This window comes from Ambystoma mexicanum, chromosome 12 (assembly GCF_040938575.1).
Source record: "Ambystoma mexicanum isolate Mex_15411 chromosome 12, UKY_AmexF1_1, whole genome shotgun sequence".
NCBI classification, from domain to species: Eukaryota; Metazoa; Chordata; class Amphibia; order Caudata; family Ambystomatidae; genus Ambystoma; species Ambystoma mexicanum.
Window position 1 is genome coordinate 166,631,697 of NC_090936.1, and position 19,622 is coordinate 166,651,318.

Below are 19,622 nucleotides of genomic sequence, written 5' to 3' on the forward strand. Positions count from 1 at the left end.
GTTGGAGAGGGGGAGATGACAGAGCTCCGGGTGCCTGTTAAGGACAGAGAAGGGGCAGGCTTTAGTATGTTATTTTGGGTGATGTGCATACCACAAGAGGGTTCAACTTGCAGAGCTCTCAGGTCATCTTTCATTAAAGAACTTCTCAGATTGTACATAGTGAATGATAAGATACAATCAGGATTATAGGAGGCAGCTCCTAAGCGAGCAGTGTCCCTTTCTTTGTTTATTTTAATGATCTCACTTGGAATGAGGAAGAGACATGCATTTATGTATTCGTTGGCCAGGAGGACCCTCAGCAGTTCTCAGTGTCGTGGCCAAGGGGGTGGGCTCTAATCCAGTGAGAACCCTACACTATTTCTTCCGCTCAGGGGCTGCCCGTGCATTACGCTGGGAGGGCGGGCAAGAGCATGGACAGCCCTCTGGCTGTCAGATGGACTGAGACGATTCTCACAGCGTGCACCACTGGTATCTGTCTGAGCTTGCGAAGTGTACAGGGTTCAAAGGGAAGGAGTTTTACTATGGGCTCAAAGGGCTTGACAAAGGTAAAGATAGTAATGAAGACGCTGTCCAAGAGTCACCCAGGTAAGAGCGTGATCAGAATGAAGTCAATAGTGCTAGCAGAAGGATTAATGAGCTGATGAGAGGGTCTGCACATATTTTATAATGAAGGTATAATAGAGGGGTAGGCTCGATGTGGCGGGTTTCAGGAGGTTGGGGAGATGTTGAGAGGAAGGTGTCTTACCCTGTAAACAGCAAGATCATTGGTTCACCTCTCCCACCGAAGACAAAGACCAAAAAGAATCTCTGAATTACTCTGCGTACGGTCCGTGTTGTGGGTGAGTATTTATACAGATTGTTCTTCTCTGAAGTAAAGAAAGATAAACGACTGCTCTCTGTCTGTTTGCCAAAGACCAAAAAGACTCTCTGAATCACTCTGCGAACGCTGCGCGTTGCGTGTGAGTCTTTATACAGATGCTCCTCCTCCAAAGTAAAGATAGATGAAAGACTGCTGTCTGTTTGCCGTTGCGTGTAATTCTTTATACATATGCTCCTCCTCCAAAGTAAAGAAAGATGAACGACTGCTGTCTGTCTGTTCGCCAAAGACCAAAAAGACTCTCTGAATCACTCTGCGAACGCTGCGCGTTGCGTGTGAGTCTTTATAGAGATGCTTCTCCTCCAAAGTAAAGATAGATGAAAGACTGCTGTCTGTTTGCCGTTGCGTGTAATTCTTTATACATATGCTCCTCCTCCAAAGTAAAGAAAGATGAACAACTGCTCTCTGTCTGTTTGCCAAAGACCAAAAAGACTCTCTGAATGACTCCACGAATGCTCCGTGTTGCGGGTTAGCCTTTATACAGATGCTCCTCCTCCAAAGTAAAGAGAGATGAAAGACTGCTCTGTGTCTGTTTGCCAGAGACCAAAAAGACTCTCCAAATGACTCCACTATAGTGATTCTAGTAGCTCCATTTTGGCCACGCAGGTCTTGGTTTCCCCTGGTACTGGAGCAGGTATCTAAAATCCCTCCAGGCCGCTCCCCTGTGCTGGGGCCATTTCCCTAAAGCAAATGTGTATCGGGTTTCTGGAAACAATCTCCTGAGAAGAGGACTTTCAGAGCAGGTGGCGATCAAGTTCGGAGATCCTTGCATCCTTTACCTTAAAGTCATTCACCAGCCAATGGCGGAATTGTGTTAAATTGGGAATTGGAAAAGGGCTATATCTTCTGGATTGTGATTTTCCAATAGTTACGGCATTTTTACAGGAGGGTTTTTCAAAGGGGGTGGCTCTTTCTACTCTGAGGGCTCAATGGTCTGCTATTATGGCTTTTTTTTTTAACCATCTCCTTAAGAGCTTCTTTCTAGTCTTTCTAGATAAACTGGTGCATCTCCGGCAGGTGTTCTCTAATGGGATGTGCATCTAGTACTAAAGACGCTTTAGTTTGTTTCATCATGTTGAGCTTTTGCAGGAGCTGCAGCTGGACCTTAAAATACTCCACCTGAAAACATTTTTTTGTCAGCAATCACATTGCCTGAAAGACTAGGAGAGATAGGGGCATTGCTAGCTAGCTGTCCTCCCTGAACACTTATGGTTCTTTTAATTAAGGTAACACATTGCACAATGGATGGGATGGAGAATAACTCTCACGCCAAACAAGAAGACCAACTCAGGAAGTTGGCCAAACGTTCTGTTTTAATATCAATTATCTAAAACAGGGAGTACAACGGACATCAACGGAAGTTGCACAGCATGATCTCAATGAATTTCATAAAAAGCAACACTTTTATAGCACAAAATCATTATACGTGATGTCATACTATGTGGCAAACTAAGAAAATCTATGGGGGATTGTGGTTGGCTCAAGGGGAACATCTAAGTATACTTTCTATATGGGATAGGATTGTGATTGGGTCTCTATAATCTTAGTGCAAGTCATCTTCGACAGTGAATAGGTACACAGCATATCATTGGCTCTCAAACTATAAGGCCCTTTCTTATACGGCCCTCGACAATTGGTTGGTACGCTTGTACTCTTCTGGAATATTCGAGTTTCTAGCAGCACGTTAGCTGGTACCCAGATGCTGCTGGGTGGACTTGACCATACCTCCCCACCCAATTAGCCCATCATCTCTCATCACTCATGCCGTCTGCCATTCAAATTGTCTTTGAACCTGGACTGTTAGTAGCATCTCATCTCTGGGAAGATAAGGGAGTGTGAGCATGTTCTTATCAAGTTTCAGGCTTGCATGCCCACGTCTATTTCCTTCTTGGACTCACGCAATCAGAGACTGTGAATCAACCCATTTTATAGCATTTAACTGTCTTAAATGAAGAAACTTGGCACTCGTGGTGTTCTCTCTTTGCAACTTGAACAAGGGATGCCTCAGCGTCTCACGCTTACTGTTCTTCAAGGACTGATAACCAGTTCTGGCTGCTCTTAGCCTTTGACACCAAGCCAAGCAATCTTCTTTTGGTCCATCTTCGAGCTCTGACTTATTCCTTGCTGTGACACACACACACAGGCATCAATCCTCCTTTCTCCACAGGTTGAGCTTACTAAATTCATGGCATCACATGTCCAGTTTCTAAACATATATATACATATTGGCGGCACCGCCTGCAGTCTATTTACTACGTATAGCCAGCCTTTATGATCACTTAGTCTACTTGCGTTACGGCATCTGTACCGTTATAAAACGATTTTTTGCATTTTCTGCAGTGCTTCTTCACATATGCCATCTTCATTCCGCACATGAAAGTCTTCTCAATTCCTTACGTCGCCATCCAATTCTATATTGTCTATGCATTCTCTTCTCTGGTCATCCTTCTCAGTGCGTCACACTCCTTTCTCGTGATGTCAACAGCTTCTTCTTTTCACGTCTTTACACTTTTTCAGGCATCTCCCTCAGGAGACCGTCATCCTTTATGATATGATATGATATGATAGATTATTTATTACGTACTTAATACCCGGAGGTTTCTAAGTGCGGACCCGGGGATCGGACCTGCGGTGCTCTGTGTCGTCTTGCTTCCAAGGCGAGCATGTTGCCCTGAGCTATCCTCCCATTACGATACATCATGTAGGGTTTTCTCAGTGTATACTTTGTCTCAAAGGATTCTCGCGATATAGGTACTCTTACTGGTAGTGCACATGTCGCAAGTTTCGGTTTCCAACATATAGGCAGAATATGGGTGGGACTTCCTGTAGAGGAATTCAGCTGCTCCTCTACACCCGTTTTATGACAGTATATGCTGTATATGCTGATGCAAATTTCTGTAAAATGTACCCCTCTTCCTTCCTAAAGTGGTGAGGAAATGTCAACACACACTGCCAGCCTTCTTATCGGATCCATCATCACCAGTGGACGAACTGTGGCACAATTTGGGCGCCCATAGAGTTGCGCTGGCATATCGGTAAATTAGTATCCCTATGAGGAGTTTGCATAGCCTCTTTGTGCCATTTGGGGCAGGAGGAAGGGAAGACAGCTTTTACAGTATCTATCAGTAGATATCTCTGTATGGTAATCAGCATGGCATATGATGGGGCAGAGACCCCGTAACCTACCAAGATTCAGGGCAGGTCTACAAAAGATGAAAATGTGTAGGGCAGCCATGTAGGCTGATCCCAATACTTTCATGAGTCACTTAAGACTGAATATGAAGGGGCACCCTTCTTGCACCTTTGGTACTTGTTAGAGTCTAGTTGCCATAAGAGGGTTTATTAGAGGAAACAGGTAGTGAGCAGTATTTTATGTGTTCTTAACATTGGCCTCTATTGGCTTATGTATTCCGCATAAGCAAGTGCGGGGGCGAGGAAGCAGAACATGGAGGTAATATCTGGCTTACTTACCAGTAATCTTCCTTACTCCTAGTCCTACTCTTCCTTGTCACAGTACTTACAACTCTCCTCTGCCTTCCTTGAAAAGGAAATGGGCCCATGATATCACTGTTTGGTATTAAATAAAGTGATATGACGGAGATAGTATTCATGCCCTTCCACTAGGGAGTGGAGGTGGTCCAAGAAAAACAAACAGTGTTATTGGTTCCTGCTCATGAGGCAGTGTCCTAAAAAGTAAGTACTGTGATGAGGAACAGTAGGACTAGTAGTAATGAAGATTTCCGATAATTAATAATTGTCTGTTCTGTGAGATAATAATTAGGTTTGGCAATGCAACGTATTTGACGTAATGATTTGCACAGAAAATAGTTTGTGTATTCATGGAACACAATGCACAGGGATTACCAGGGACTTGCGATGAATCTGCACCGGTCCAGCATGTCACTGCGACACCACGAATGCCTTGACCGAGACTCGTAGCGAAGCAGCTTTGTGTTCTGCGCAGTCACCAAAAAAGGGGGCAGAACACGTGGAATGGGGAACAACAACCGAAAATATGGGCATAACGAGGGATGTACCAAAGTAAAATCCTTGCAACACCCATACGCGTGCTAAAAGCCCTGTATTCATAGAATTGAACAGGGCTCTCCGTCGCGCGGAAAAAGACACTCTAAGCCGGACACTTATACGCCACGCGAAAGCTGGTGTAAATGTCACCCAGCACTAAAACAAATGCATAGAAAAGGCACGCGAACAACAAATGCGCGTATACAGCTATGATGAATGTACCATTTGTCGCAGCAGTGATCGTGGAACACCTCAGGAGGAGGAGGATGGCCAAGGCACAGATTTTTCTACCTAGGACCAGTCTTTTTGGGATGCCTGATGACCAGGTATATGGTAGGTATAGGTTTCCACCTCATGTCATATTAGACCTGGTCACGGAGTGGGAGGATTACCTTAAATCACCCACCATGTGCTCCCAAGCACTGAGCCACTTGGAAAAGGTGCTCAATGTTCTGCATTTTTTGGCCATTGGGTAATTTCAGCGGACAACTGCCATAGTTGGGGGCATTTCACAACCCACACAGTCACGCTGCCTACACCAGGTGTTGGCAATCATGACTGCACGCCCCTCAGTTCGCAGGCACATCTACATGCCCAGAACACCTGCAGAAAGGCAGGCCGTGGTACAGGATTTTTATGGGGTGGCACGCTTCCCTAAAGTGCTTGGTGCGTTTGATTGCACCCATGTGGCTCTACGTCCACCTACGGCCATAGAGCACATCTATCGCAATCACAATCACTGGCATTCCATCAATGTGCAGGTTGTATGTGATGCAAAGGGTCTCATTACTTCTGTATATGCAAATTATCCAGGGTCCATCCATGATAGCTTCATGGAAGCTCAGAGGCATGGCAACACATGGCTCATTGGTGAGTATAAATGCCCATGCATATACATGCATGTCACACACACACACATACACAGCAATGACAAACATTTTAACCTCTACAGGGGACAGTGCCTACCCTCTGAGCACCTACATGATGACGCCAATACGGAACCCTGCCATACCACCCCAGGTAAGATACAACACAGCCCACATTGCAACTCAGGGCATAGTGGAGCGCACATTCGGAGTGCTCAAGTCACGTTTCTGCTCCCTTGACCACACTGGTGGTGAGTTGCTATATGCACCACCACTAGTGTGCAGGATCATTGTGGCAGCATGTGTCCTGCACAATGTTGGAACAGAGCGCGGTGTATCAGTGGACATGGTGGTGCCCCCACATCCCCAACCACATGCACGTTGCTTGCGTATGGTAGGGCAAAGGGCACGTGTCGAGGCTGCCCGTACCCAGCATGTGGCACAATTTTTCACCTAAAATCCAACCCCTGTGGAGTGCACACAGCCCTGACACATGCCAGGTGCCATTCAATGATGACAAAGGGCCAATCATCTGTGTCCACCAAACCATCCTGAGAATGTGTCCTTGACCGTGATACATTGTTTGCATCCCAAACAAATTCTTTTTTTTGGCTTTCCAAAAGAAACACATGGATGATGGACTATGCCACTACCACCATGCCAAACTAGACATCCAATGTCCTGTGTGTCACATAAACCACCCCATATATGTTTTCAATATCTTTTTTTTTTTTTTTTTTTATTTGTAACATCTAGTTTTTACAAACTTTTATTACAACTCATTTTCCGGTCATTGGTGACATTTTTCCTTGTCGATTTGCACTTGTGCCTTTTAAATTAGTACTATGTCCAAAAAGTTTATCACTGAGCAGGTTAGAAGTATCGAACTTCCGCTCAGTATCCGAAGCCACAGATCTTCCATCTCATCGTTTGCGGGTTTAAATTTGTTCAGATGGATAGATCTCAACTCGTTTATTGCCACACATTCAGTTGTTAGATGTTTTAATGACTCCGCATGCAGTTTACAGTGCCGACAAGCTTCTTCGGTAACAGGCTTCATTTTTCTTAACACCAACATTTGGTTAGTTTTCAGAAGGTTCAATCTGAATCTAAGGAATTTATCTCTGTGATACCTCGACGGAAATTTGCACAGATAATTTGGCATTTTGTCTACTTTGTTCTTTGTTGGTCCAAGATCTAATGCTGTCGGCAATGTTGCGAGTTTGTCCACGTTGTCGATCCAAAGCCATTCTTTCAGTTTTATTCTGGCGATCTGAGGCCGATTAATCAATGTTTCCATTGAAATATTTGCGCTGTACATGATGGCTTTCACTTTCTCTGACCATTTTAAGAGCAGGCCATTGTGAAGATGATTTTCTCCTGATTTTAATATTTGATAGGCCGGTTCAGGATTCGGTGTTTCCATCTTTCGTAGTAATGACAAAGATTTCCATAGAACTGATCCGTATAGGCTTTCAAGTGCCAATTCATGACGTATTATGGTCATTGATAGATATTTTGGTAATCTCAGGGCTTGGCGCCAGAATAGGCCTTCTAACTTAGACCAGATCTTTAGGTCAATGTTCCATCCTGCTTCTGCCCCAAATGTTAATGTAGGGACGACTTTTTGGATATAAAACGTACGTAATGGCAGTACAGAAAATTTTCCATATAAGGTATGCAAACGTGCTCCTTGTAAGGCAAGGATTCGGGTCCGCTGGAATAGATCTTGAGTCCAGCGCCATTCACGAATTGAGGTGTTCATCAGGATTCCTAAATAGCGAATTTCCGTGACTTCTTCAAGAAAATTGTTGTCGATTCGCCATTTAAAGGACTTTTTTTTTGCAACCCGGTCACTGCCAAATCTCATGATTTTTGTTTTATTCACATTGATTGATAAATCGTTATCAATCATGTAGGTTTCGAGCTTTGACAAAAGGCGCTGCAGCCCTATCTGGGTCCTGTCAAACAGTACCACGTCATCTGCGTGTATCACATAGCTTATAGGCTGTCCATTGATTTTTGGGGGGAAGCAGTTAACACTTGCCAATGCTGTAGAGATGTCAACAATGTATAGTTTGAACAAGGTGGCAGCGAGTGGACATCCCTGTTTCACCCCTCTGGTGGTAATAATGGGTTTAGACAGGTCTCCATTTGCATTTAATCTTACTCTAATTGATGTGTTAGAGTGTAGCGCCTTTATTGGTTGTAGCAAGGCGTTTGGGCAGTTTTGATTTTCCAACTTTTCCCATAATTTCTTTCGATTAATTAAATCGAACGCTTGCTGTAAATCGATAAATGCCATGAATAGTTGATCTTTCTTGTTTAGAGCGTCGAGTTTTAACAGATTTACCAGGGCAAGGTTGTTCTCTACTCCCACGCCCTTTGTAAATCCAGTTTGTCTGACATCAAGTTGGTTGACTTCTTTTGCCCATACCGATAACTTTTTTTGTAGGAATGTCGCCAGCACTTTACCAATAGTATCCAGTAAGGCAATCGGTCGATAGTTTGCGGGATCGTCTCGGTTGCCCTTCTTATATATTGGTACTATTATTGCCCTGGTCCATGAACTCGGTACCTGTTTTCTTTCCGCTATCGCCGCAAAGAGTTTAACAATGAATAAGGACCATGCGTAGCTGTGCTCTTTTAGCAGTATGTTGCTGATGCCATCGGGCCCAGCAGCTCTCGAGGCCTTTAATTTAGATATGGCCAGAAGAATGTCTTCGCTGGACTCAGTTATATTCCAAGCTGTGGTAATGTTTCGGCTGTCTACATTGTCTGGTATTTCCTTTCCTGAAAAAACACTTTGGAAGTGCCTTACCCAGTCACTTTCGGACACTCCATTTGACATTAAGGCGTCCTGGTTAACCGTTCCTTTATTCAAGATTTTCCATATTTCCCTAGAGTTGTTTTTTATGATCAAAGTCAACATTTCTTCGCCACGCTCTTGATCTCTCTGATAGGAGAAGGATTTTAGCCAATTTCGATATTGTTGTTTTCTCTGTTTTAATTCGCTCTGGGCATTTACTCCATGCTGTTTTTTTATTTTTGATAGGTCATTCCTGAGCTGCTTTTTTTGGGTTTTCACCGATCTGCTCCATTTGTGTTTGTGATCCTTGTTATTTTCGCATGTTTTTCCAGAAAAACCTGTTTTCTGGCTAGGTAGCAGCGGTATGTAATTTAAGGGATCAACGTTGTCATGGATGGTCTCCTGTATTTTATTGGATAATTTGATGATTTGATAATTATTTATTCTTAATCTGTTTCGCCCATGATTTACTTCTAGTGCCTGACTATGAATAGCGCCTTTCTTTTTACACTTTAACGGCCAGGACAATACAAGTGGGTAATGATCACTGTTTGTTGTAGGTATGATTTGCAGATTGTTGATAGTTGCAAACACGTTTCTTGAAGTCCAGAAGTAATCTAGGGTCTTTTTGTATCCCATGTTCGCCCAAGTGAAGTTTGGTGGTATGTCCCCTCTCACTTGGCCGTTTGCCATCATACAGTCACGGGCTTCTAGTTCTTTACTCCATTGCTTTTGTTTTTTGTTTCCTGAGTAGCTATCTGACGATTTGAATTTAATAGGTTTCATTTGATCGTCAAACCATGAAATGTTCAGGTCTCCACATAAAATTATTGCAAGGGCCGGACAAGTCCGTTGGTGACGATCGATTATTTGCATTACATCAGTTATAAAAACATCAGCCGAGATTTTCAGCGGGTTCCAATACACGTTCAGAATTAATAGATGTTCATTGTTATTGGGACCGTTCGTTGTTTGAAGTAAAGTTCCTTGAACATAACTATTTGGATTCGTTTTTTCGATTATTTCCCAATTTGTTCCTGATTTTATCATTGTAATTAAACCAGAAAATGGGCGTCCCTTGATGTTTTTTCCAGCCGGATTTAGCAGTGTTACATAGCCATCTTTTGTCGGTGGCACCCGCAGCCAGGTTTCCTGTAAACAGATGGCAAAGTTATTAGTTAAGTCAACCGGGAAATCATTATATAGATGGTTAAAGCCTCTTGTGTTCCACGATATCACAGTCATAGGCACAGCAGTTTCTTCTTTTTTCAGCTAGTGCTTATTTGATTTCTTGCCATCGATCCTATTCTTTTCAATGCTGGATGGTTTGGATTTTAACTGTCTTCTTAGGCTATCTCGATGCTGATCCGAGATTTCTTTCATTTTTGTGTTATCAGCAATTGCAGTTGATCCTTGACTGCTTGTTGAATCATAAAGTGAGATTTCGAATCCCAAGCACCTGAGGTCTTGCTTTGCAGCTAGCAACGTTGAACGTACTGCTTGGGAGTTTATGTGGAGGAGTACAATATCTGCACGAACTTCCGATAAGTATTCAACTATACGGATATTCAACTATACGGATATCGTCGGACCTGATATTCCGTAGTGCTGGTACTGCGTGTAGTAGACACATGATGTTTCCACGATTCAAATTGACATCTAATTCGTTCTGAAAAATGTTTTCGATCATGATCTTTTGATGTGATTCCTTAGATGTCATTCTGTGATAGTCATGTAGATTGGAGGAAAAATTGTGACTATGTGCAGATGTGTATTTTGGATTCAATACCGAATGGCCATTGTATTCGGACTTGGGATTGAGGTCGAGGTGTCTTCCCTTCAGTGCAGGTGAGAGTGTATCCTTTGTTCGTTCGGTTACCCCAACCTCACGTGTTGCACTTTTCTGGACACCTGTTTTCTTTAACAGCGGTTTCCATGGATTTATCTGAGCTGGTGGATCTGAACTACAAGATGACATGTTTGTTCAAATCCACAGCAGATCCTCGAAGGGTTTCTTCAGCCTCGTTGTCAGAGTATGTAGACAGATTGCATAGTGCTTCCATTAGATCTCCAGGGTCAGAGGAACTCTGATCTGATTCAATTCTCATCCGCTTTTTTGGGTGTAAAACCGGTTTGCACTTGGGTCCAACTTTCGTCTCTTCTTTTCCCTCTTTACTGGTTGCTTTCGGTTTGTCAAAACTTTTGTTTTCGCTTGACTTAGATTTCACCGGCGTGGTCAAGTTTCTTATAAATTGTTTTGTATTACTTCTGTGTTTAGCCTGAATGTTCTTTTTTTTTTCTAGCTTTTTCTTTGGATGGCCATTTGTCCCTGTTGAAGGATTTCCTTTGTTTACCGTAGTCAATATCATTTGCATATATAAAGCACACAACATGCTTTGGCCATCGCAGCGCTGTCACAGAAGGCTTACTCAGTTATATAAGTGCTTGTCAAAACATACATTTTGCCTAGCCCCATGTTGCTGGGTGGCAGCATCATACAAATGCAAAAAGTCAATTTAGGTGGCCGTGGTTAGGCGGAGAGGGAAGAGGGGATAGAGAGGACAATGAGAGGGGGGTGGGCAAACACATCACAGGTGACATGGGGTGGGGGGCATACACAACATCACAGGCGACCATGGTTGGGGTTGGGGCATACACATCACAGGTGACCATGGGTGTGGGTGGGGGCATACACAACATCACAGGTGCCCATGGGGGCTTGGGGGGCATACACAACATCACAGGCAACCATGTGGGGGGTGGGGGGCATACACAATATCACAGGCGACCAGGGGTGTGGGTGGGGGGTATACACAACATCACAGGCGACCATAGGGGAGCTTACACAACATCACAGGTGACCATGGGGGGTGGGGGTCATACACAACACCACAGGTGCCCATGGGTGTGGGTGGGGGGCTTACACAACATCACAGGTGACCATGGGTGGTGGGGTTCATACATAACATCACAGGAGACCAGGGCTGTGGATGGGGGGCATACACAACATCACAGGCAACCAGGATGTAAGTGGGGGGCATACACAACATCACAGGCTACCATGAGGGGGGGCATACATAACATCACAGGTGACCATGCGGGTGGGGGGCATACACAACATCACAGGCGACCATGGGGGGTGGGGGCATACACAACATCACAGGCGACCATGGGGCGCGGTTGGGGGCATACACATCACAGGCGACCATGGAGCGCGGTTGGGGGCATACACAACATCACAGGTGACCATGGGGGAGGGTGGGGGGCATACACAACATCACAGGCAACCAGGGGTGTGGGTGGGGGCATACACAACATCACAGGCGTCCATGGGAGGTGGGGGCATACACAACATCACAGGCGACCATAGGGGTGCTTACACAACATCACAGGTGACCATGGAGGGTGGGGGTCATACACAACACCACAGGTGTCCATGGCTGTGGGTGGGGGGCATACACAACATCACACATCACAGGTGACCATGGGGGGTGGAGTTCATATATAACATCACAGGCGACCAGGGTTGTGGGTGGGGGGCATACACAACATCACAGACGGCCATGTGGGTGTGGGGGCATACACAACATCACAGGTGACCATGGGGGGGCATACACAACATCACAGGTGACCATGGGGGGAGGAGGGCATACACAACATCACAGGCGACCATTGGGGGTGGGGGGCATACACAACATCACAGGCGACCATGGGGGGGGTTGGAGGCATACACATCACAAGCGACCATGGGTGTGGGTGGGGGCATACACAACATCACAGGTGACCATGGGGAAGGGTGGGGGCATACACAACAACACAGGCAACCACAGAGGGAGTGGGGGGGCATACACAACATCACAGGCAACCAGGGGTGTGGGTGGGGGGCATACACAACATCACAGGCGACCATGGGGGGTGGGGGGCATACACAACATCACAGGCGACCATAGGGGGGCTTACACAACATCACGGGTGACCATGGGGGGTGGGGGTCATACACAACACCACAGGTGTCCATGGGTGTGGGTGGGGGGCATACACAACATCACAGGTGAACATGGGGGGGTGGGGTTCATACATAACCTCACAGGCGACCAGGGGTGTGGGTGGGGGGCATACACAACATCACAGGCAACCAGGGGTGTGGGTGGGGGCATACACAACATCACAGGCGTCCATGGGAGGTGGGGGCATACACAACATCACAGGCGACCATAGGGGTGCTTACACAACATCACAGGTGACCATGGAGGGTGGGGGTCATACACAACACCACAGGTGTCCATGGCTGTGGGTGGGGGGCATACACAACATCACACATCACAGGTGACCATGGGGGGTGGAGTTCATATATAACATCACAGGCGACCAGGGTTGTGGGTGGGGGGCATACACAACATCACAGACGGCCATGTGGGTGTGGGGGCATACACAACATCACAGGTGACCATGGGGGGGCATACACAACATCACAGGTGACCATGGGGGGAGGAGGGCATACACAACATCACAGGCGACCATTGGGGGTGGGGGGCATACACAACATCACAGGCGACCATGGGGGGGGTTGGAGGCATACACATCACAAGCGACCATGGGTGTGGGTGGGGGCATACACAACATCACAGGTGACCATGGGGAAGGGTGGGGGCATACACAACAACACAGGCAACCACAGAGGGAGTGGGGGGGCATACACAACATCACAGGCAACCAGGGGTGTGGGTGGGGGGCATACACAACATCACAGGCGACCATGGGGGGTGGGGGGCATACACAACATCACAGGCGACCATAGGGGGGCTTACACAACATCACGGGTGACCATGGGGGGTGGGGGTCATACACAACACCACAGGTGTCCATGGGTGTGGGTGGGGGGCATACACAACATCACAGGTGAACATGGGGGGGTGGGGTTCATACATAACCTCACAGGCGACCAGGGGTGTGGGTGGGGGGCATACACAACATCACAGGCAACCAGGGGTGTGGGTGGGGGCATACACAACATCACATGTGACCATGTGGGGGGGCGTGGGGGAATACACACCATCACAGGTGACCATGGCGGTGGGGGGTGGCAGCTGGGGTGTCCCATGTGGAGGGGGCTGCCTGTGGGGTGGTCACATGTGATGGGGCTGGGGTGGGGATGTCCCATGTGGAGGGGGCTGCCTGCAGGGTGGGGTGACGGGTGATGGGGCTAGGGTGTCCCATGTGGAGGGGGCTGCCTGCAGGGGGAGTGATGGAGGTTTGAGTGTCCCATGTGGAGGGGGCTGCCTGCAGGGTGGGGTGACAGGTGATGGGGTGGGGTATCCCATGTGGAGGGGGATGCCTGCAGGGTGGGGTGACGGGTGATGGGGGCTGGGGTGCGGGTGTCCCATGTGGAGGGGGCTGCCTGCAGGGTGGGGTGACGGGTGATGGGGCTAGGGTGTCCCATGTGGAGGGGGCTGCCTGCAGGGGGAGTGATGGAGGTTTGAGTGTCCCATGTGGAGGGGTCTGCCTGCAGGGTGGGGTGACAGGTGATGGGGTGGGGTGTCCCATGTGGAGGGAGATGCCTGCAGGGTGGGGTGACGGGTGATGGGGGCTGGGGTGCGGGTGTCCCATGTGGAGGGGCTGCCTGCAGGGTGGGGTGGCAGGTCATGGGGGTTGGGGTGTCCCATCAGGAGGGGTCTGCTTCCCGAGGATTGCGAGGTGCAGATGCACTATTTGACTGTGGTGGCCAGGGATCGCGTGGATTTTCACCCGATTTGGCTGGGGTGCGGCCGGGGATGGCGTGGGGTTTTCACATGATTACGCTGGGGTGCGGCCAGGGAACAAACAGATTTTTCGCGTGATTTGGCTGGGGTGCGGCTGGGTATCGTGTGGGGTTTTCACATGAGTTCGCTAGGGGGGGTATATGCTGGCCCAGGGATGGCGCAGAGGCTTGCGCCTTGTTAGGCATTTCACTTCCTTTTTACTGCACATGGGGGCGTTTTGGGGGCGTTACTGGCGCAGCTTGCGGTTCCTTGTGCCATGGCTACTGATGCCTCGGAAAATCCATGAATACACATGCCACGCAATCATTTCTCTGTGCCTTCACGGCGCACAGAGCTTGCGCCTTTTCTGCGCCACATTCCATGAATCGGGCCCATTATCTTCGGTTTTAGGTTTGAATCTTTTTTTTGAATACCCAATTTAAAAAATGTTTGTGCTGCCAAACTACTGATCCTAGTGAAATGATATGTATGTTTTATTTAACTGGCAGAAATCTGTCTGTGCCAGTCATTTATGCATGCAAAAACAGTAATATGAAAAATACAGCATGTGGAAGATCGGCCATTACAGAAACTTTGCACCAATCCTTTCCAAGTACAATTTTGCAGGGTATTTACACAAGCACAAAACATAATAAAATTTTGCAAATACATATTGTTTCAATACCATTTTGCAATGAAGCAATTTCTGTTCTGGTCTAAATACCATGCAAAGAAGCTGGAGCAAAGTTTCATTATTAGCTGTGTGCAGCAGAATAATGCAGCAAAATGTTGGTTCTACCTAAAACTGTCACTGTGTCATACAGCCCCCCTTAAGGCTACAAACCATATAAAAAAAACATGTTCAATTGCAATACTTCACTACAACTGTATTAAAATGTTTAACCCTATTAAGCATTGCAAAGGTAAAACCTTACCGTGGCCAGCATGAATCGGTTTTCCTTAATGGCACCACAGCATCCCAAGAAACCTACAACCATTGTAGTGGCGCCAACTCCAATAAGCACATCCATTGCCAAATGCGAAGCCGAACTGGCACTAGCATCAAGTCCAAAATACTTGAAAAAGCAAAAGGAACAACACTTAAACAGCACATCAGCACCGCTAAACTATATGGAAATTGTATGCTAATTAGTGATAGATTTTGTAATATCTGCTTAAAACAAGACTTAATATTAACATCAAGATTACAGACTGGAAGAAAGGGCAAGAGGCCATCATGTTGCTGTTATGTCCAATTATACAAAGGCTACTCGAATTAGTGACTCCAGTCCTCTTCATTGTCCCCTTTTCTGCTCTCAGCACATGACACTGGTGTCCTCCGCACTGCACATTTCATACAGCATAGCAAATGGGGGCCCGATGTGGGCTAAAGTCAAAGTTACTCTTTGTAGTAACTACTTTTCTCCTAGTCCAGGATCCTCCTTACCCTAAACATCATAGAATATTGGCATTCTCTGTACCTGCTATCCCAGCAATATGGGGAAATGGGGAAACAGTATGTGGTATAAAGTGAAAGTTACTCGTAGAAGTTATTATTATTCTCTAGGTAAGTCCATGGCCCCCTTCTCCATATCGAGCAGGATATACTGCGCTAATGACACCAATATTCTGTGCAGTTTTGGGTAAGGGGGACCAAATAATGGAAGACTAAATGTTAACAGCTCCAGAAAGTTCAATGAACTACAACAGGAATCATTGGTAACCAGACATTATTAACATCATAATTTAGTAGCAGAATTATGCATGGATCTGGCGCTCCTATCAATTCCCTCTCCATCTTATAAGTGGTTTATGTTATTCAGACTTAGTTTCACAAAGAGCTTTGTTAGAAGGAGGAGCTATTAAACATGGATGAAGGTCCAATTGGGTGGGGCAGTTACAAAATCCAGGACTATTAATATTAAGCTGTCATTGTTTCACACATTACTACTTACCACTTGCCTCTGAGGAGTTGCTCAAGATAGGTTTGCTAGGACTTTAACCTGTTTTATGTTATTTCATTTTTTGTAGAGAGAAGTATTCAAATATTTGCTTGAAGATTTCCTCTGTAAGAAAGTCCCCTGGCTGACCGTCAGTGTAAGGGGTGGGGAGGTGATAGGGGTGGGTGCTACCACTAGCTCAACGATACTTTACCTGGGTCACTGCATGGAGGATGCCCTAGCCTACTCTACCATGCTGGCAGGTGCTCATCAAAGGTTCTAAGCTATACCCCTGCCCATTAAAGGGGAAGGTCTTGTCTCAATGGATCTCAGAGACATCTACAACCCTGTTGTGCAGTTGGCCACAACAAAATATCCTTGCATGTTTTGGGGGACCCTGATCCACCAAAGGAAGCTCTGGCAAGCTATTCCTAACTCAACCACCTTAGTGCGTAGGAGGTCACCCGGGGGGGACCCCCTTCCCCTCCCTCCTTTCCCTTCCCTCCTTTGAGTAAAATTGTTCTAAATACTGTACCACTGGTTTGTTTCACGTTTGTAAATTCTGCTTCATTCATTACTGTATCTGTTATTATTCTGTAAAGCGCTTTGGTGTAAACAGCTATATAAACTCAATAAACATAAACATAAACCCTAACCTCAAGTGTACTACATTTGAAGATGGCCCAGGGTTGAGGAAGTACATTGCCAGCTGCAGACATGTTGAAACACACATGCATGTGATATCACGCCAAAATTTAATATGATTTTTTTTATATGATTACAAAAGTAATTATTTTGTAGTATATTTTTCTTTTTTTCTTAATTGTTAGTAATTAATATTGGGGCAGTTTTATGTGACCTATGTGACGGATCTAGCAATGTCATCACTCCTTCCCTGAGGGGACCCTCCCCTCGTGTGGCCAGCGAAAGGCACAGAAGCTACCTGACTCTGACACTGGGGGTGGCTATCTGAGGGAAGACCACATGAGGGGAGACAACCCTCATTGGAGAGAAGCGGACTTGCTAGGTAGAGCCTGGTATCCCCCTGCTTCCTTAGAGCTTGATAACTCTACCTTAATACCACAATCCTTCATGGCATGTTGTCAAATCAAACAAGAATATCCTACCAGGGATAACACATTTGGTTGCAAAGGCCTGTTAACCAACCAACTTGTTCCAAATGAATATTCAACTTTAAGTGACATTTACTTTTTGTATTTAAAGCAGAACACTGAGACGAGGACGAGGTTTGGAGTGGTGAGGATTCCTGAAGCCGGCGAGCAACAGATGTGCTCTAGTTGTTGTGATCATGTGATGGGTGCTGCAAAATTAAAATACAACACACCAGAACTGGAGACTCACTTCTCCCAACACTGGTTGGAAGACCGAAAGTAATGAAGCTGCACGCTGGAGCAGAGTAGCCGCTGAGGACGGCACCCTGGAAAGTGGAGCAGACAAAGTTTCACCGAGCTGGTGTCGTGGACAGCAGGAGCTGCCCCACGAGGAAGAAGGCAGAGTGGGAACAGGAGAGCCGACAAGATGCTCTGACAAGCAGCGAGTAAGAAGCAGTGAGAATAGAGAGATGTGAGGTATGCCTAAGCCGCCGACCGAGACCGGTAAACCCAGAGTGGGAGATTGGGTTACCACAGCACTTCATGGTGGATGCCGCATACCGTTCACAAGGTGAGTGAGCTGAAACAAGGGAGCCAGATAAATGAGCAAAAAAAGTAAAACTGTGGAAAGGGGGTTGTTAACCCAACCTGTGAAGAGAATAATTAAGTGGTTGAAAACAAAGGTGGTTGCTGATGTCTGGGACTTACACCCCAATACTGAGAAAGACAAGAAAGTCCTGGTAGGAGACTAAACCAGGCGTACAGTGAGCCTGGGACCCGAAGCCAAGTAGTAAGATAAGAAAGTCCTGGCAAGAGAGTAAAGCAGGCATACAGCGAGTCTGGGATTGTAGGAGGGACTGTGAGCTAAATAACATGTGCAGCATATGCTGTGTGTAGTGTGGTACATGGGTACTAACATTTAGTATTGGGGGAAAAGGGGGTGACATTGGCTACTAGCAACTAGTATATGGGTGAATTCAGTGTCCTGGGGCAGTCCAACACCGAAATGCTAGGCAATTCTCCTCTGAATAAGAGTACCAACAGCAACCCCAGACATGTGTTTCGGTCTGGTTGAACCTCATCAGTAGGGCGTAGCTCAGGTCTCACCCTAAGTTACTAGGGGAATACAGACGTGGACCCTTTCTCACTATTCTTAGAGAGGCACAGCTCCACCCTACTGATGAGGTCCAACCAGACCAAAACACGTGTCTGGGGTTGCTGTTGGTACTCTTGTTCAGAGGAGAATTGCCTAGCATTTCGGTGCTGGACTGCACCAGGGCAGGAGAAAGACTGATATGTTTGGGATATTTCTTCTCTGTGAAAGATAGTGAGCTAAAGACTCTGGGTAAGTCTCTCGTAACCAGGACTAATGTCTGGTAGAGGGACTCCTGGGACCCCCCTTGTTAATATGTCTTTGGGTTACACATGTAGGTAAAAAGCGCATATACAATTAAATGCGCTGTACAAGGTCTGCAGATGTCTAGCTAAGATCCCATGCTATAGAGGTAAAATGGTAACAAAAAGGAAAGTGTTAGGATTTTCCCTAGATATTTGGTGCATTGGACAGGAACATTGTAGCTAAGTGCATCAGTCAGGAGTGCAGGCAGCATCGTGTTTTTTTTATAGTCTGCTGTGCGTGTAAGTGGTTCTTTTTTAAGTTGACACACCGTGCGTTATGCAGTGGAAGACATGTCAGACATGTCTGATTTTAAAGTTGCAGACTTGTGTATATATGCTGAAGCCACATTCTTTGCTCTGGGTATTTGGACTTCAGATACTTTAAATGTGTGTGAGAGCATTTGGTTGTTGAGATAGGGGAGGCGGCATCTGAGGGGTTGTTTGAAGAGGGTACAGTGTTGCACATGTGCCTGAACAGACTGTTTGAATGCAATGAAAAGAAATTGCAAAAAGATTGTTTTATCAGATTAGGGGCAAAACTTTGATTTATTCTGCACAGAATTCTAGAAATGAGAAAGGATGACAAACAAAAAATGCTGAAATATCAGGATGAAGTTGCAGAATTACGCAAAATGATTCAGGTAGAAGGTGCCACAGTGGAGGGCAAGTCACAGCTTTCACAACTGCAAGTTAGAAGTAATGATTTCATGGATCAGTTATCGCATTTAAGAGAACCACACAAAATTGTGAAAAATTTGAATCTGAGTTGGAAGCTAAAAGAAAGCAGGTGCAGGAAGATTTCGGAACAGCTTGACCATTTAAAGAGGGAATTAACTTGTTCGAATAGATAGGGATT

General features: G+C 46.1%; 1 protein-coding gene across 2 annotated transcripts in view; it reads right to left on the reverse strand.

The window, feature by feature from the left end:
* Positions 1-19,622, reverse strand: part of TSPAN8 (tetraspanin 8) — a 663,429-nt gene that overhangs the window by 325,995 nt on the left and 317,812 nt on the right. The window contains exon 5 of one of the 2 annotated variants that reach the window (XM_069627689.1): positions 15,252-15,392. The exons of the other annotated variant lie outside the window; for it this stretch is intronic. Within the exon in view, the coding sequence (XP_069483790.1) occupies positions 15,252-15,392 (141 nt within the window). The remainder of the gene's footprint in view (positions 1-15,251; positions 15,393-19,622) is intronic. 2 annotated transcript variants of the gene reach the window in all.